The 20,540-nt window shown below is 42.9% G+C and overlaps 1 protein-coding gene across 1 annotated transcript in view; it reads right to left on the bottom strand.

Moving 5' to 3' along the window:
* Positions 1–234: 234 nt before the first annotated feature.
* RECK (reversion inducing cysteine rich protein with kazal motifs) overlaps positions 235–20,540 on the bottom strand; it is a 1,014,637-nt gene continuing 994,331 nt past the window's right edge. Inside the window, exon 21 of the mRNA XM_040433615.1 lies at positions 235–697. Coding sequence (XP_040289549.1) covers positions 443–697 — 255 coding nt within the window. The 3' untranslated portion in view covers positions 235–442. The remainder of the gene's footprint in view (positions 698–20,540) is intronic.

Raw genomic sequence — 20,540 nt, 5'->3', positions numbered from 1 at the left:
GAACACTCGTTAGCGATTATCTGGAGGTGTAAATGTGCAGACGATTCCCTTTTGAATAAGCGAAATGCTGATCCATCAGTTAATATGCTTGTTTGTGCAGTCACCTAAATCATCATTTGCCGGCAGCAGATTGTGTCATCTAAACACGCTCTGCTACTGGCAAACAATGATTATGTATGGGGACAAGCGATGGCATTAGCAATTGCTCCTCCCCATACTGTGGAAGAGATTGATGCATGTAAATGTGGCGGTCCCCTTCACTGACAAGCAGGCGCTTGCAGGAAGGAATGCTTCCTTTCCGACAATTGTTTGCTAAATTGTCCCGCGTAAAGGGACCTTAACAGTAAGTACAGAGTTTTTTTTGTAACATTTGTTGCTGCCAGTTTTTTAAACCTTCTGACATCCTCTTTAAAACGTAATCTAGTAATATACATTTTTTACACTATACATTTTTTTTTTTATTATAGCATATTACATACTGCAGAATGCACAGAGCAAAGTAAACAGGATATATATATATATATATACATAAATAATACAGATTGCATATTATTTTGTTACAGTTGGAATGAAGCGTTGGTGATATTTGAACCTCAGATGTGATAAGAGCTGATAATGGCACCTGGGATGCAAGAGTCGGGCTGTCAGAATTTATAAGTGAATTTATCTTCTCTGCTTCTTTATTACATGCATCAATCTAGACAAAACAGAAATATATGCTCAGAACTTTGTTTAATCAAATATACATATATAGATTAAACTAACATGAACTATGCTTTACATGCATTTTTCTCAACAAATCCAGCATTACTTATGTAAACTGTCATCTACATTGACCTTTTAGAAAGAATCAGAAAAATATATCCTCTTAGATAGCATCACTTGTATTATAGATACACTAATTTTGCCATAGTTCCACCTGCAATGCTTTAAATCATACAGCTGTCTTCCCCTATAACTGAATTTTTATCACACATTTTAGTTTCAGCTATTTAACGTTTTTACTGCTGCTGTTGGTAGTCTTCGTATGGAAAAGAATGCAGGTAATAGAGTTGTTACACATGGACAAATGACGCACACACAGCCAAATGCAACAGTTACTACTTTCTACTCATTCTTCTGGATCTCTCTGCAACATTTTCACACTGTAAACCACATACCCTGCTCAACATGCTGCAATCTATTGGTCTTAAAATAAATATTTGTATTTTCTGATTGCAATTTTATTTATTCTATTTCCTAAACATGATTATAGGGGCTTCAATCTTGCCTTAGTTGTTCTTAGCAGAATTTAGAAAACATTCAGAAAATTGCTTTACGGCAGCCAAATGGTCCATAGACACAATGGACTGGAGGGGATCTCAGACTTCTTTGGGAGAGTTTTTCAGGCATGCTCTATGACTTGTGCAGAGGATATTGTACAAGAAAAGATTAATAAGCTTTGACCATCACCTATTGTGAATGATGGATCCTGTGTTATCTATACATCTGTCTGTCACGATAAGCAGATTATTTTACTGCAGTTATCTCTACAGACTAACAAGTGACACCTATTATTAGGCCAGTGTGAAAACTGCAGGATTTTATGATTTTTGTTTAAATACAGATGTTGACATGCAATATTAAAAATAGCATCGAAAATTAAAATATGTTAAACATTTAAAAGATTTAAACAACTGGTCACTTTCTGATGACACATTCCCTTTAAGTACACTGCTCTCCTTTGTTTTTCTTCTTATCTCTCTCTGCTCTTTCATTGTGTCATTAGCTCTTTTCTACTTCTCTTCCTGTTGAAGTTCTGTAAGGTTCAGTCCTACACTGCCTTTCCAAAAAAAAAGTTGCCACCTGGATTTATCTAAGCAAATAGTTATGAGCCTCCTATTGGATAATTACTGCATGGGCGATTATCTTTCAGCTGGCAATAAGTTATTTAATGCCAACTGGTGCAATGAGTTGCTTCTCATTTCTTAAAAAACCATGTCGAAAGACACATCTCGTGGTCCTGGAAAAGATGTTAGCCTGTTTCAAAAGGGTCAAATCATTGGCATGCATCAAGCAGGGAAAACATCTAAGGAGATTGCAGAAACTACTAAAATTGGGTTAAGAACTGTCCAACGCATTATTAAAAACTGGAAGGATAGTGGGGACCCATCGTATTCGAGGAAGAAATGTGGCAAAAATCCTGAATGATCATGATTGGCGATACTTTAAACGTTTGGTGAAATCAAATCGAAGAAAAACAACAGTAGAACTCAGGGCTATGTTTAATAGTGAGAGTAAGAGCATTACCACATGCACAACGTGAAGGGAACTCAAGGGATTGGGACTGAACAGCTGTGTAGCCGTAAGAAAACCACTAATCAGTGAGGCAAACCAGAAAAAAAGGCTTCAATTTGCTAGGGAGCATACAGATTGGACTATGGAGCAATGGAATAAGGTTATATGGTCTGATGAGTTAAGATTTACCCTGTTCCAGAGTGATGGATGCATTATGGTAAGAAGAGAGGCAGATGAAGTGATGCACCCATCATGCCTAGTGCTTTCTGTACATGCCTGTGGGGGCAGTGCTATGATCTGGGGTTGCTGCAGTTGGTCAGGAATAGGTTCAGCAACAGTATGTGCTCCAAGAATGAGGTCAGCTGACTACCTGAACATACTGAATGACCAGGTTATTCCATCAATGGATTTTTTTCTTCCCTGATGGCACAGGCATATTCCAAGATGACAATGCCAGGATTCATAAGGCTCAAATTGTGAAAGAGTTGTTTAGGGAGCACAAGACTAATTTTCACACATGGATTGGCCACCACAGAGTCCCGACCTTACCTCCATTGAGAATATTTGGGATGTGCTGGAGAAGGCTTTGCGCAGCAGTCAGACTCTACCATCACCAATGCAAGATCTTGGTGAAAAAGTAATGCAACACTGGATGGAAATAAATCTTGTGACATTGCAGAAGCTTATTGAAACAATGCCACAGCGAATGTATGCCGTAATCAAAGCCAAAGGCAGTCCAACGAAATATTAGTGTGTGACCTTTTTTTTTTGGGACAGGCAGTGTAGATCCTCTCCTCTTTTCTCTATACACAGCCCCTATTGTACAGACTATTGGCAGATTTGGTTTTCAGTACCATCTGTATGCTGATGACTCCAACACTTCACCCCATGACATCACCCCTGCAGTACTACAGAATACCAGTGACTGCCTGTCCGCTGTCTTTAACATAATGTCCTCTTTCTATTTGAAACAAAATTTCAAAAACTAAACTATTTGTGTTCTCTCCATCTGCTAAATTACCTAAACCTGATATTTCTCTCAGGGTGTGGCACTACAAAAATGCCTAGGCAATATGCCCACTGTCTCGTGTCATGTTCGAAACGGATCTTTCCTTCACCTCCTATATATTTAATTACTCGCCCGCTCATGCAACCTATACCTCAAAAACATCAGTAGAATTTTCAATTTTCTTACTGTGGAAACAACAAAAACTTGGGTGCATTATTGTCTTGATTACTATAACTTACTGCTAATTGGTCTTTGTCTTACTAAATTCTCCCATCTCCAATCCACTCTTAATGCAGTAGCCAGGGTTAGCTATCTGTATAACCATCACTCTGATGACTCCACCCTATGGCAATCATTGCACTGGTTGTCCATACAGTATAGGATTCAATTTAAAATTATCAGTCTCACCGGAAAAAAAAGCTCTCCACAGTCCTGCACCTCCCTATATGTCCACACACATCTCTGTCTACCCTACCCATTCTCTACATTCTAAGACTATGGGCTGTATTACACCAACAGATTATCTGACCAATTTCTGTCCAATCAGACCAAATAATTGGTGTGTATAACAAACATGTGTAAATGGCCATCTGACCAATGATTGGTCAGAAAATCTGTCAGATAATCTGTTGGCATAATACAGCCCTAACATCTACCATAATCCAATTTCAAACCTCTCACTCCCAGCTTCAAGAGTTATATCTAGCTGCCCCAGTTCTCTGGAACACTCTATCCAAAGAAATTAAATTACTTTTCAACATCCACAGTTTTAGGCACTACCTAAAAACACATCTTTGTAGGGTGAACTATCATAGGGTGGAATCATCCTTCAGAGCCTGATCCATCATGCAACTATATCCACCACAACTCCATGTGTAACACCCCAGAGTTGTGTTACTACACGCCTCTACCCCGCTACTATCTTCTAAGAGTTTTTACACTGTCATCTGATGTGATTTTGCTTTATGTCCTCCTGTGAGTCCAGAGACCTAGGAGAAGCCATTCCTCCTCAGCTAGTCTGTCCCCATACAGCAGAAGTTACAGAAAAGTACAGAAGATTAATCCTGCCACAATTACAGAGCTACTAAGCAGACGTCTTTTCCTGCAAGCTCCAAATTTAAAGCAGAAGCATTCATTTCCTGCCAACCATTGCTAAGACCTGCTGGGACAAGAGACCAAAGCTGTATACTGCTTGGATACAAGTTATCTTCAGTTAAGAAATGTTTAAACTGCATCTAAAGGTCTGGACATCATTTCTGCTGCAAAATTCCTCTATTACTCCTACTATCACTACATTCAAATTTATTGCAAGTGAGCCAGGAGCCAGAGTCCAGCCATACCCAGTAGGAGACACCGTTGACAAAAATGACCACTACCCTATTGGGGTGCCAGATAGCGTTGAACCGTGCACACCAGCAGGGGTTAAATTTGTCACATTTTTATAATAGTGCCACAGTGCCCCATAACAGTGATGTAAACAGTGTTCCAATAATATGACATTCACAGTGTCCTCATAACACTGACATACAGAAGGACCCCCTATCAGTGACATCCACAGTGCCCCTAAAACAGCAACCTCCACACAGCTCCCAAAAACAGTGACATGGCACAGCACCCCTTAGCAGTGACATTCACAGTGTCTCTATAACAGTGGAGTAAAACCGCTGGGTTGTTATGGAAACCTGGATTTAAAAAGGTGCACAGATAACTATTTGGCAAATAAAATATACTAATAAATAAAATATAAAAGACACTGGCTCACAAAAAAAATCCCTTTTAATTCATTCTAATAAGATCATATAAAAATATCTACAAAAAAATAGATAAAATTAAATCATTTAAATCCACATAAAAATAAAATAAATTATGGTCCAAAAGATTGTTACCGTTCGGCCCTTGTGATTAATCAAAGTTTAAATATATACAGAAGCATGCAAAAGTTTGGTCACCGCAGGTCAAATGGCAGAGACCACACAGGATGAGGCTTTCATAGGGGCTGTGACATCACAGCAGATGGCTACCTGCACATTGGCTGGCTGCATGGCATTATCGTGTGAGCTTGCTTCTTACTTTTACTTTGTAACACGTGCAGACGCCATTTTAGGAAAACCTGATTCGTTACCACGAAGCGCAAGGAAATTTGGCTTTCCTAAACTTCGGACCGAATTCCACTTTTGAATGCTTCGCTTAACACTACTGACAATGCTAAACCGTGTAAAGTAATTAACACAAAATTGGTCAGTATACTGCTACAGATGGTTCAGGATTAGAGATGGGCAAATAAATTCTAAACTAATTAGATTCATCACAAATTTTACAAAAATTCTTCTGCCAATTAAATCAGAAGTTTTGGCGACTTGCTTCAGACGAATCATGAAAAACTGCAATTCAAGTACATACTTTTAAATGGAAACAGGGCAGGGCGGATGAGGACAGAGGTTCACATGACCCTGGGAGGGACCTCAGTCTCCAGGCTTGCCCACAATGCTTTCCACGCAGCCTCTCAGCCAATTAGGGGGCAGGATATGCTCTGGTCTGTTAAAGGGGTTGTCCGGGATTGGGGACATTTGTCTATTAGTAATCTAATAACATAAACCTTACAAACATGTATGTGGTACCTTAGAACATATTGCTGAAGCCCTGTTTTCTCCTTTCAATTAATGTCCGGAAGTGAGTGTTTTCTTATCTTCAGTGACGTACCGGTCCCTGGCAGGCGAGCAAAGCCTCCTCTTCCTCTGCTCAGGGAGTCCGGTGAAGTCACTGGCAGTCTAGATAATTATGCAGAGAGGTTGGAGGGGCGGTAAACTTGTCCAGCCACCTTCGTGCTAAGCCCCAGTCGGGTGACGTCAGCATTACAATGAATGGAGGAGGATTACTATGCTTGTTAGCATAGAAACTCTGCCCATCAGAATACTTGCTAATGGGGCAGAAGGCTTAGAAAGGAGGAATTCCTTTCACCAGAGCACCACAGGATTACATGGCCATGCTGATTGCATATATTGCATTTAGACAATGGCATGTTGATTTGTGTAAACAAAAAATATAATAAGTAGGAAGTACTGGATGGCTCACCCTCCAAGTTGCGAGGAACAGTGAGGAAGGAGTCGTGTTAACTCCGAAACGCGTCTCGTGTACACAAGTCTCTACAGAAGGAAGAAAATCGCAGTATACTATCTGCGCACCTCTATTGAATTTGCAACAATATCCGAATATATTTCGTAAAGAAAGAAAAGTCCTGCCTTCTCCTGTGAAAAACACACCAAGTTACGACAATTCTCAAGCGGGTCTAACTATTCATTAATCCTGGCACCCAAGCGGACTGTTTCTCTGTTTGCAAGTCCATTGCTCACTCCAAAGTTGATCGGAAATACGACCACCCGTGCTGAAAATACGTGGGACGCCACGTTAAGCGCAAAAATCCGAACACTTTACTGCTTCTAAACAGTGAGTAATCTGCTATAATTATCACATTATCACAGTGTACTAGCTATATTACAACTGAGAAACAAAGCTATAACTGTGAAAGACTATATGCAACGAAACGCAAAGAACAATATTCCTATTTCAGCAAATTCTTACACTGGAAAAATCGCAGATAAACTGCGGACCAATACAGAGACTGGATTCACCATCTTATAGGCTGAGACATAATATCATTGAAATAGACATTGCATCTATTACTGAGATCCCAGATTGAAGTACATATTAACCCTTGGCATGACCACATTTTAAACCTGTATTTTATGTCATTTTAGAGTGATAAGCGTACCTATATCTGCATATTATATTAAAGTTGTATTTAATAAATTTTTAAAATCAAATACTGTTTAGAGTGAATCATATGAAGGTGTGCCCCTCTTACTTATTTGCAAAAATATAATAAAACAATGGCTCAGTTGAAAGAAAAGGTAATAATAGTGTAATCAGGTCTGCTTTTTTTTTTGTTGATTTGAAATAAACGGATAATCCTATTAAGTAATGAGGCTGCTTTTGTCTAGTTTAAAATAATTTTTTTAGCCCCATACTTGTGTTTTGGATGAATCTTTTTTGCACATTCTACTTTGGATTTGTAGTGTGTGCATTTCACTTTCCTGTGGTTATACATCAGTTTCACATTATTGCCAGGTCAGTATATAAGGTTTACCTTGAAATAAGTTTATATATATACAGTACAGACCAAAAGTTTGGACAACACCTTCTCATTCAAAGAGTTTTCTTTATTTTCATGACTATGAAAATTGTAGATTCACACTGAAGGCATCAAAACTATGAATTAACACATGTGTGAATTATATACACAACAAACAAGTGTGAAACAAACTAAAAATATGTCATATTCTAGGTTCTTCAAAGTAGCCACCTTTTGCTTTGATTACTGCTTTGCACACTCTTGGCATTCTCTTGATGAGCTTCAAGAGGTAGTCCCCTGAAATGGTTTGCCCTGTCAGGTTTAATAGTGAATTTCTTGCCTTATAAATGGGGTTGGGACCATCAGTTGCATTGAGGAGAAGTCAGGTGGATACACAGCTGATAGTCCCTACTGAATAGACTGTTAGAATTTGTATTATGGCAAGAAAAAAGTAGCTAAGTTAAGAAAAACGAGTGGCCATCATTACTTTAAGAAATGAAGGTCAGTCAGTCAGCCGAAAAAATTGGGAAAACTTTGAAAGAAAGGGCTATTTGACCATGAAGGAGAGTGATGGGGTGCTGCGCCAGATGACCTGGCCTCCACAGTCACCGGACCTGAAACCCAATCAGATGGTTTGGGGTGAGCTAACCGCAGAGTGAAGGCAAAAGGGCCAACAAGTGCTAAGCATCTCTGGGAACTCCTTCAAGACTGTTGGAAGACCATTTCAGGGACTACCTCTTGAAGCTCATCAAGAGAATGCCAAGAGTGTGCAAAGCAGTAATCAAAGCAAAAGGTGGCTACTTTGAAGAACCTAGAATATGACATATTTTCAGTTGGTTCCACACTTGTTTGTTATGTATATAATTCCACATGTGTTAATTCATAGTTTTGATGCCTTTCCTAGTCATGAAAATAAGAAAACTCTTTGAATGAGAAGGTGTGTCCAAACTTATGGTCTGTACTAGGGGTGCACCGAAATTCCGGCGGCCGAAAATACGCGCCGAAAATGGGCCAAATCCATTTCGGCCGATATTGGTGCATATCGGCAGAAAATATGGGGTTTGGGATTTGTGGGATTTGTCACCCGCGCCGGGCGGGCGGTTTACTTTAAGTCACGGCATCTTTATTTTACCTTACAATCGTGACGCTCCAGTAACAACTCTGCAGGCAGAGCGGAGGGCGGCGTAACGTCACTTACTCACGTGACGCGCCTGCTCGCCCTACTTCATTCATAATGTGGGCGGAGCAGGTGCGTCACGTGAGTAAGTGACGTTACGCCGCCCTCCGCTCTGCCTGCAGAGTTGTTACTGGAGCGTCACGATTGTAAGGTAAAATAAAGATGCAGTGAGTGATTAGTCTGCTGTGAGCAGCAGGGCCGGGGCTCTTATGGGTAGGGGGATCGGTCTATGGCACTGCTATGGGGAGGGGGGATCCTGTGCACTGTTATGGGGAAAGGATCTGTGCACTGTTATGGGGAAAGGGATCTGTGCACTGTTATGCCCATAACAGGTGCACATATCCCCCCCTCCATAACAGCGCCACCCACAGATGAATTTCATTCATGAAAAAGAATTATTAATAAAATCATTTAAAAAAAAGTAATTTTAAAAGTATTTGGGCAAAAAGGCAGTTTCGGTTTCGGTTTTCGGTCAAGGGCATCCTGAATTTTCGGTTTCGGACCAGAATTTTCATTTCGGTGCACCCTAGTCTGTACTGTATATCATGTAAATTTACTGAAATCATGGAGAGATAGGGAGTGTCTCATTGGGGACGGCCCAAGCACTGTCTTGGTCTGCGGGAAGATCCCAGCTCCACCCGAGGTTCCCGGAGGGCACCTCCGCGGGTAAAGATAGCGAGTGGTCTGTCGACCAAACAAGCTCAGGAAGCCAAAGAGTTGGTGAGTCGAAATAGGGACGTGTTCTCTGAGCTTCCTGGTCGAACTTCGGTAGTCCGACATGACTCGTCACCGAGCCCCACGTCAGGGTACGGTTAAAGCCAAATCGAGTACCGGAGGCGCGTGCGACAGGCCCATTTCAGAAGAAGTAAGGTCGATGTGAGGTTAGGGGTGAGTGAGGAGTCAATTGAGCGAGTGGGCCCAGCCCCATAGGTCCTCATCCAAAACCTGACGGTACTCTGCGCTTCTGCAATGACTTTAGAAAGCTCAACGAAGTGTCGAAATTCGATGTCTACCCATGCCCCGGGTAGACGAGCTCATAGAACGGCTAGGGAAAGCTCGCTAATTCTCTGTTCTCGACCACACAAAAGGATATTGGCAGGTGCCTCTCACGGAGGCGGCAAAGGAGGAGACTGCCTTTGTCACCCCCAAGGGGTTACAAAGGCAGTCGGGGATCGTGTTTAGCCAGGACTGGGAGAGTCACCTGCCCAAGGTACAGGCCGTAGTCGATTCACTTAGAAAAGCCGGACTGACGGCCAACCAAAAAAGTGTTCGATTGGGTTCGAGGAGGTCCGGTACCTGGGATACGTGATTGGGCGGGGAGTTGTCAAACCCCAGGTAGACAAGGTTGAGGCGATCAAGAGCTGGCCCAGACCTCTTACCACCAAGCAAGTACGTTCGTTCATAGGGATGATAGGATATTACAGGCGCTTTATCCCCAACTTTGCCACAGTACCGGCCCCCATTGACAAGACTTTTTAAAGGGGATGAAGACGGTGATGGTCAGCTGGGATGAGCAGGCGGAAGTGGCGTTTTCCCGTTTGAAGTCGGCTCTGTGTGGGTCCCCGGTTTTGGTGACACCGACTTGACACGGGAATTTGTAGTTCAGACGGACGCCTCTGGAGTGGGCCTAGGGGCAGTACTCTCTCAGGAAATCAGTGGGGAGGAACACCCTGTTGTCTTCCTGAGTCGCAAACTCACCCCAGTGGAAACTAGGTACAGCGTGGGTAGAGAGAGAATGCCTGGCCATTAATGGGGCCCTCGAGTCCCTTAGGTACTATCTGTTAGGGAGAAGGTTCCGTTCTGGTGACCGACCATTCCCCTCTTCAGTGGATGAGCTGGGCCAAGGAGGGGAGTGCCCGGGTCACCAGATGGTTCTTATCCCTCCAGAATTTTAAGTTCAGTGTCGAACACAGGGCAGGCCGCTTACAGGGGAATGCCGATGCCCTGTCCCGGGTACACTGTTGTACGTGTGTCCAACCTCTCAGGATTGAACAGGGTGTGCAACCCTTCAGGGTTGAACAAAGGGGGGGGGATATGTAGGAGAGTACCTGGGGGTGGTGGTAGACGGGAGGTACGTGCCACCGGGGGGGGAGTAAGAGCCGGAAAAGTGCATTTTGCAGTGGTTATGCTGTTAACACAGCGGATCCGGGCCGGCTCTTATTGGGAGCAGGCAGATATGCGGGCGGGTGCCTGTCTCCCCACGGTCCCAGGCCAGGTTTTGCAGGGAAGGGTTAAAACCCGACCAGCAACAAGGGTGTGGTTGCGCAATGTGGAGCCTCTGTGTTCTCTGGATGTGAGAGTAAGAAGTGGAGGTGAGCTGGGCTGCGTGCTGAGGCCTTGTAAAGGAGTGTGTGCAGGGACCCGCAGCTGAAGCCAGGAGGGATCCGTGTCCTGTGGCTAGAAGCAGGACCCATGGACTTAACTTTCACCATGGAGAAAAAGGTGACATTACTCCTGGCTTTAAATAGACTTTGCTTTATGTGACTGAAACAGGCCTCAAGTAGCCTTGCAGCAGGGACTTGCTGTGTTTGAACTATTATTTTGCTGTGTGTGACCACCCTCCCTATGAACTGCACCGTCTTTCACAAATATGCACCGTGTGATAAACAAAGTCATTGTGTTTTACACCAAGACCGGTCTATGATGCCTCTATACTGCACTCGCTACCACTGCCTACCAGAGCGGAACCCCACAATATATATATATACACTGTCGTGCAGAATGATTAGGCAAATGAATATTTTTGACCCACATCATCCTCTTTATGCATGTTGTCTTACTCCAAGCTGTATAGGCTCGAAAGCCTACTACCAATTAAGCATATTAGGTGATGTGCATCTCTGTAATGAGAAGGGGTGTGGTCTAATGACATCAACACCCTATATTAGGTGTGGCATAATTATTAGGCAACTTCCTTTCCTTTGGCAAAATGGGTCAAAAGAAGGACTTGACAGGCTCAGAAAAGTCAAAAATAGTGAGATATCTTGCAGAGGGATGCAGCACTCTTAAAATTGCAAAGCTTCTGAAGCGTGATCATTGAACAATCAAGCGTTTCATTCAAAATAGTCAACAGGGGTCGCAAGAAGCGTGTGGAAAAACCAAGGCGCAAAATAACTGCCCATGAACTGAGAAAAGTCAAGCGTGCAGCTGCCAAGATGCCACTTGCCACCAGTTTTGGCCATATTTCAGAGATGCACATCACTGGAGTGCCCAAAAGCACAAGGTGTGCAATACTCAGAGACATGGCCAAGGTAAGAAAGGCTGAAAGACGACCACCTCTGAACAAGACACACAAGCTGAAACGTCAAGACTGGCCAAGAAATATCTCAAGACTGATTTTTCTAAGGTTTTACGGACTGATGAAATGAGAGTGAGTCTTGATGGGCCAGATGGATGGGCCCGTGGCTTGGATTGGTAAAGGGTGCAGAGAGCTCCAGTCCGACTCAGACGCCAGCAAGGTGGAGGTGGAGTACTGGTTTGGGCTGGTATCATCAAAGATGAGCTTGTGGGCCTTTTCGGGTTGAGGATGGAGTCAAGCTCAACTCCCAGTCCGGACTGCCAGTTTCTGGAAGACACCATCTTCAAGCAGCGGTACAGGAAGAAGTCTGCATCCTTCAAGAAAAACATCATTTTCATGCATGGACAAAGCTCATCACACGCGTCCAAGTACTCCACAGCGTGGCTGGCAGAAAGGGTATAAAAGAAGAAAATCTAATGACATGGCCTCCTTGTTCACCTGATCTGAACGCCCATTGAGAACCTGTGGTCCATTCATCAAATGTGAGATTTACAAGGGAGGGAAAACAGTACACCTCTCTGAACAGTGTCTGGGGAGGCTGTGGGTTGCTGCTGCACGCAATGTTGATGGTGAACAGATCAAAACACTGACAGAATCCATGGATGGCAGGCTTTTGAGTGTCCTTGCAAAGAAAGGTGGCTATATTGGTCACTGATTTGTTTTTGTTTTGTTTTTGAATGTCAGAAATGTATATTTGTGAATGTTGAGATGTTAATTGGTTTCACTGTAAAAATAAATAATTGAAATGGGTATATATTTGTTTTTTGTTAAGTTACCTAATAATTATGCACATAATAGTCACCTGCACACACAGATATCCCCCTAAAATAGCTACAACTAAAAACAAACTAAAACTACTTCCAAAAATATTCAGCATTGATATTAAAGAGTATTTTGGGTTCATTGAGAACATGGTTGTTGTTCAATAATAAGATTAATCCTCAAAAATACAACTTGCCTAATAATTCTGCACTCCCTGTAGATATAGATGGGAGCGTGCCCCTTACAGTATGACTGTGTCTGGTATGTTTATGGATGCATGTGGGAGCGTGCCCTTTACAGTGTAACTGTGTCCGGTATGTTTATGGATGCATGTGGGAGCGTGCCCCTTACAGTGTGACGGTGTCCGGTATGTTTATGGATGCATGTGGGAGTGTGCCCCTTACAGTGTGATGCCGTCAGGTATGTTTATGGATGCAAGTGGGAGTGTGCCCCTTACAGTGTGATGGTGTCCAGTATGTTTATGGATGCATGTGGGAGCGTGTCCCTTACAGTGTGATGGTGTCCGGTATGTTTATGGATGCATGTGGGAGCGTGTCCCTTACAGTGTGATGGTGTCCGGTATGTTTATGGATGCATGTGGGAGCGTGCCCCTTACAGTGTGACGGTGTCCGGTATGTTTATGGATGCATGTGGGAGCGTGCCCCTTACAGTGTGATGCCGTCAGGTATGTTTATGGATGCAAGTGGGAGTGTGCCCCTTACAGTGTGATGGTGTCCAGTATGTTTATGGATGCATGTGGGAGCGTGTCCCTTACAGTGTGATGGTGTCCGGTATGTTTATGGATGCATGTGGGAGCGTGTCCCTTACAGTGTGATGGTGTCCGGTATGTTTATGGATGCATGTGGGAGCGTGTCCCTTATAGTGTGACGGTGTCCGATTGTCTCTCTGCTCTGCAAACAATGAGCACATGACAGATGCCAGAGATAGAGCAAGGAGAAGTTTATGGGCATACATATGGGGGAGGAATATGAGGCAGGAGGATGAATATGTATGAGGGGGGCGGATCGAAGGAGGAGTGGAGGCTGTGCAGGATGCATGAATATGTATGAGGGTGGCGGGTGCCGGGACACGACGTTAGACAGGAGAAGTACTGGGACCCACAGTGCAGTGCGGCAGGAAGTGAAGGAACAGATAAACAGATATGTAAACAAGCTGTTCAGGCAGGGATGTAGGAGCCATGCTCCAGTGTAAAAGATACCTCAAACCACCTTGGGAACATAGACTTGGCTACTAAAGGTGAGTAAGATGTTTTAAAAAAAAATAAGTTTGATCCCGGACAACCCCTTTAAGCTGTCAGCTATGTGTAAAGCACAGACACCATTGTGAGCTCAGCAGTAATGTGGGAGGACATGTTTGCCACGTTTCTGGCAGACACCAATTACAGACACAAGCCAACCACCTTAAGGTGTTGCAGGGATAGTTTAGGGGATATATTTAGATTTATATATAGTTTGAGCATATTGAATTAATATGTGAAGAATTCAGGTTTTAGAGTAGACAGGGAGAGCAAAGGAGAGTGTTGTGTGTGTTTTAAAGTGAGGTATAATATTTACAAATGATCCGCTGGACCCAGGAGGTCAAGAGTACGTTTCAATAGTCCTTGGGACATAATTCCTGTTTCTGGCCTTTTCTCAAATTTTTTATTAAAATATAACTTTTATTTCTCTTTTAATAACCAAATAGCCACAAAAAAACATATACATTTAAAACTCAATATGGAGGGCAACTATTAGGGGGCTATAGGCTTGACAACCCACTGCTTGTCTTATGGGTAAGCTGAGATCTACGTTATCTCTTGTCAAGAGATAACGTAGATCTCAGCTTACCCATAAGACAAGCAGTGGGTGTCAAAATAAGACAAGCAGTGGGTGTCAAGCCTATAGCCCCCTAATAGTTGCCCTCCATATTGAGTTTTAAATGTATATTTTTTTTGTGGCTATATTGGTTATTAAAAGAGAAATAAAAGTTATATTTTAATAAAAAATTTGAGAAAAGGCCAGAAACAGGAATTATAGTCCCAAGACTATTGAAACCGTACTTTTAAAGTGAGGGCAGCAGCTGAAAAGTGGATAGCTGTTCATATATAATGCACTGTAGGCACAAACATCCAGCACAAAGATAATGTTTTTGAGCAGCAAGCCTTTTTTTTTTTTTTACTTCTAGAGTTCATAAGTGTTTTATAGGCATATTCCTAGCACATCTAGAAGCATATATTTCTGTGGATATACTGCACAATAGAGCCTTTTCTTTCTGAAAATCTTCTGTAATGTTGCTAACATTTAAAATTAATTAATTACTGAAAACATATTAGACATTTTGCTATTGTTTATTAAATAGTGTACCAAACCTGTGACTTGTCATTGTTTAAATAGGCCTCATAATGAAAGACCCCTGCTTTGTAATATGCAAGTGAGAATGTTGGTGGCTATAGTAGTGCAAACAGAAGTAGCAGCACATGCCCGGTCAATAGTAGCAGTAGTAGTAGGCTACAGTTTTCCCTGGATGGCTCACTTCTCCCCTCAGTCACATCAAGATAATGTCTATGTCACCTCTGAGTTTGACACCGTACCTTTGAGCCAGAAGTCATAGCCTTTCACTTGCATCATCTCTGTCTTCACTGCCCCATCCTAGTTGTGTGCTTTTTTTTCCTTTGAAGAGGCAACACCCTATGTGCTATGAAAGATTCTCAAGATAGTCTTCCTGTTGATGACTTGTGTAAAAAGCATCAGCCATGAGGACTAGGTTCAGATAGAGTTAGGTGATCTGATGTACAACTGTCTTGTTGGTATCAGTAGTAGTAGTAGTGGCACTTACAGTCAGAGTGGTAGCAGTAGAGGCAGTGGCAGCAATGGCTACTGTGGCCCTTGGAGCAAATACAGAGGAGGGAATAGGAAGGGGGCCAAAAAGCCCACTATGACATATCACATTCTGATGAAGATTGTGAGTAGCGATGAGCGGATTTCTTCAAAATTCAATTTGGCTGCTTCCCCGAATTTTACAAAATAATAGTAGTGGGTGCAATGACGGGGAGCTGCGATTGCACCGCTCCCCATCATTGTACCCCTCAGGTGCAATGTTCATACATGATCACGGCATCTGAGAGTAAAAAATGTGTAACATTAACAAAAAAAAAAAAGTAATCATACTTACCATTGTGATGGGCCGGTCCCCGCCATCTTGCTTGAAGATCTTGTTCGAAATCTCGCACGGCCCGATATGACGTCACCACGCACAGGATTTCGGCCGAGATCTTCAATCAAACTGGCGGCAGCCAGCACGTTGCGAGCAAACAGAGTAGGTAAGTATGATTTTTTTGTACTATTTCAGGTTCAATTTGCCACCATGAAGCACGAGGAAATTGGGCTTTGCGGCAAATCGAATTTATCCTGAAATTCTGATTGAATTCCACTTTGTTGGATTCGATTCACTCAACTCTAATTGTGAGGTAGACAGGACATGGTAGCCAGATCAGTGTGCTAAGGAGCAGATGACATAAGATGTGGCTGTTATGACCAGCGGGTGAGAACCCTCTGCCCCCTGTGACCAACTCCCTCTGAAGGCAATGTCTGAGCATACCCTTCGTTCTTTACATGATACCTCTGATGGTGAGGAGAGACTTTCCCGAGGGGAGTACCAGGTGCTACCTCAGAGGGGAATTGGAACACGAGGGAATCGGGACCAGAGTGTGAACCCACTGGACTGACCTCCAGGTAACACAATACACCCAGTGGATGCTGGGAGGCCAGAGGCTGATCAGACAGAAGTGTAGTCAGGATACGAAGGCAAAAGTCATGGCAGGCTGCAATCAGGCAAAGTCCATAAAAAGCTAGGAACCTAAGTTGCTCAGACGCCTACCGGTAGAGGAAGGAGCCTCTAAATACCACCAGCAGGCCAGCCATAGGCTGAGGAAGATGGGAGGCGTGTGCATGCTGCCTCACATAAGGAAGAGGGACACACCCGCACACACCCTAAATACACAAAAGAAACTCTGAGCCAGAGTGCAAGCTCTGTTGAGAGCCAGTAGGGGAATGCTGGAGGCAGTAGTGCAGACCACAGCTAAGAACCCCGCTGCCCGCGTTAGCACAGCGTGCAGCAGCGGGGAGGAGTGAGTGAGCCCAACGCCTGTACCTGCATGTGGGGACAGAATCGCAGACATGAGAAGCCGGGTTAACAGTGGCTTTGGCAGCATCAAAGAATGTGGTAAAAAAAAAAATGCGAGGAAAGACTGCTTCGATTTTGGTCCGCTCAGGAACTAGAGATGCTACTGATACCATTGACACAGACTGAAAACTTGCCAAATTCTAGCCAAGCTCAGCTGCTGTTATCTATGTGGCAGTATCACCGGTTTGGTCAGCATACAAAACCACTGGCTAGTGTGCAAGATCTGTGGGATGAAATAAGCCATGGGTGTTCCAACTCAAACATAGGTACCAGGGCTCTATTGCAGCAAATGAGGTGGCATCACCTGATCCAGTGAGAAAATAGAACTTGACAGCATTCAGCGCAAGACTGACTTTCTTCTCCCGGTCCTTCTTTGTGGCTGCCAGGCCATAACCCCATGCAGTGCAGTGTCCTTATCATCATGAGCTACTTCTTATCCTACTTAGACTCCTCCTTGTCCTCCGCTCCATCGTGAGACATCAATAACGGAATGTGCAGCCATGAGAAAACTATTTTTGACTAGAAATTAGCTTATGTGCAAGTTGAACTACCTGGATAAGTTGCTGGCGGTGAAGTTGCTGCCGTACCACCTGCGGCAATTTTACAGTTCTGCGCCTTCATCCAAATGTAATTCTGCTCTACGGCATTAGTACATCTGACCAGTTATCCATTAAACCTGTCTTGTGAAATTCCGTGCCTTCACTTTGATGTAATTCAGCTCTATGACATTAGTATGTTTCGCCAGTTGGTCATTAAAATGGTTTCATTCTCAGAAACTTCATCCATATGTTACATGGCTCTATGGTATTAGTACAGTACTTCTGGCCAATTGTCCATTAAAATTGTCTCGCTGTTCAAGTGTTTTTCATTACCATGCATTAACCAAACTGAAATTCTGCTCTATGGCATTAGTACTTCTAAATGAGAGAGAAAGAAAAAAGAAAAGGTTATTGTACAAGGTACTTATCCCAGGTTGTCAACCCAGATTAGAAATAAGTACCTCAAATTATAAGGCGCCAAGAGGGTGAAGTGAATACAGGGAGTGCAGAATTATTAGGCAAATGAGTATTTTGACCACATCATCCTCTTTATGCATGTTGTCTTACTCAAGCTGTATAGGCTCGAAAGCCTACTACCAATTAAGCATATTAGGTGATGTTCATCTCTGTAATGAGAAGGGGTGTGGTCTAATGACATCAACACCCTATATCAGGTGTTCATAATTATTAGGCACTTCCTTTCCTTTGGCAAAATGGGTCAAAAGAAGGACTGACAGGCTCAGAAAAGTCAAAAATAGTGAGATATCTTGCAGAGGGATGCAGCACTCTTAAAATTGCAAAGCTTCTGAAGCGTGATCATCGAACAATCAAGCGTTTCATTCAAAATAGTCAACAGGGTCGCAAGAAGCGTGTGGAAAAACCAAGGCGCAAAATAACTGCCATGAACTGAGAAAAGTCAAGCGTGCAGCTGCCAAGATGCCACTTGCCACCAGTTTGGCCATATTTCAGAGCTGCAACATCACTGGAGTGCCCAAAAGCACAAGGTGTGCAATACTCAGAGACATGGCCAAGGTAAGAAAGGCTGAAAGACGACCACCACTGAACAAGACACACAAGCTGAAACGTCAAGACTGGGCCAAGAAATATCTCAAGACTGATTTTTCTAAGGTTTTATGGACTGATGAAATGAGAGTGAGTCTTGATGGGCCAGATGGATGGGCCCGTGGCTGGATTGGTAAGGGCAGAGAGCTCCAGTCCGACTCAGACGCCAGCAAGGTGGAGGTGGAGTACTGGTTTGGGCTGGTATCATCAAAGATGAGCTTGTGGGGCCTTTTCAGGTTGAGGATGGAGTCAAGCTCAACTCCCAGTCCTACTGCCAGTTTCTGGAAGACACCTTCTTCAAGCAGTGGTACAGGAAGAAGTCTGCATCCTTCAAGAAAAACATCATTTTCATGCAGGACAATGCTCCATCACACGCGTCCAAGTACTCAACAGCGTGGCTGGCAAGAAAGGGTATAAAAGAAGAAAATCTAATGACATGGCCTCCTTGTTCACCTGATCTGAACCCCATTGAGAACCTGTGGTCCATCATCAAATGTGAGATTTACAAGGAGGGAAAACAGTACACCTCTCTGAACAGTGTCTGGGAGGCTGTAGTTGCTGCTGCACGCAATGTTGATGGTGAACAGATCAAAACACTGACAGAATCCATGGATGTCAGGCTTTTGAGTGTCCTTGCAAAGAAAGGTGGCTATATTGGTCACTGATTTGTTTTTGTTTTGTTTTTGAATGTCAGAAATGTATATTTGTGAATGTTGAGATGTTATATTGGTTTCACTGGTAAAAATAAATAATTGAAATGGGTATATATTTGTTTTTTGTTAAGTTGCCTAATAATTATGCACAGTAATAGTCACCTGCACACACAGATATCCCCCTAAAATAGCTAAAACTAAAACAAACTAAAAACTACTTCCAAAAATATTCAGCTTTGATATTAATGAGTTTTTTGGGTTCATTGAGAACATGGTTGTTGTTCAATAATAAAATTAATCCTCAAAAATACAACTTGCCTAATAATTCTGCACACAGTGTATAAGAAGAAAAAGGGGAGTGAGAATAAGCAATTAAATGCTGATGAATAGATTTAAGGTTCCTATGATGGAATCGGCAAATTAGTGCCTGTGAATAGAGGTGAATTAGGATTCCTACGATGGGAAGGCAGCATCATTTTTCATTTTTTATATTATCATCATGATTATATTATACTTTGAAGTTATGTATTCTGCGCTTTTTATAGGCGTTGTTTAAAACCTTTAAAACATCTATAGCTTGATGTCAGAAGGATTCAGATCATATTATTTTTACTTTTCATTTTATTTATTATCATTTTATTTTAATTATTATTATTTTTCCTATGATTATTTGTATGTATGAACCTATTTGAATCCAGACAGAAAACAAACCAGGCTGGTGTAGTGAGCTTCATTTATATTTATATAAGCAGATATATAATGCGAGTTTGACCGAGGCGCGTGGTTGATTAAGTGTGTGGTTGTGTAAGCGATTAAGTGACTTTAGATTCAGGGACTTCAGTGACGGACTGCAATTAGCCAGTTTCTTATTACTACATTATATTGTATTTTTCGCTTTTGTGGTGTAATCCCCATTTAGTATGTGTTGCACAATTGACAACGCAGTCCAGTGTACATCTTACATGATGTATGCAGTCCTGGAACAGCCGTTCGAGGGTGTATATCTTTGTTCAAGATGTGAGCAAATTACCCGTTTGGAATCGCAAATCGAGTCTCTAAACGGGCAAGTTGCAACACTGAAAGGCATTGACAATTTGCAAAAGAGTTTGCTTCTCACCGAGCAAGCACTCTTTGGGGTAGATGAGGGGGAGGGTGACAGAGAGGAGGCTGAGGAAAGTGAGGGACCTAGCTGGGTAACAGTTAGAAAGCGGGGTAGAGGGAAGAGTGCCAGGGAGGCTAGCCCTGATCTGACACACCCCAACAAGCTTGCACATTTGACAGATAAGGGGGATGTCAGTGCAGGGACGGCACTGCTGCAGCCGGACACTTCCTCTGCCAGTCAGGGGAATGTCAGCTCCAGTAAACAGGGAACCAGGAGAGCAGGGCAGGCCAGACAGATGCTGGTAGTGGGAGACTCCATTATTAGGGGAACAGATAGAGTTCGACACACTG

The sequence above is a fragment of the Bufo bufo genome, chromosome 5 (assembly GCF_905171765.1).
Source record: "Bufo bufo chromosome 5, aBufBuf1.1, whole genome shotgun sequence".
In the NCBI taxonomy this organism is placed as follows: domain Eukaryota; kingdom Metazoa; phylum Chordata; class Amphibia; order Anura; family Bufonidae; genus Bufo; species Bufo bufo.
Note: the sequence above shows the minus strand (reverse complement) of the source record. Positions and strands in the feature narration are given on the sequence as shown.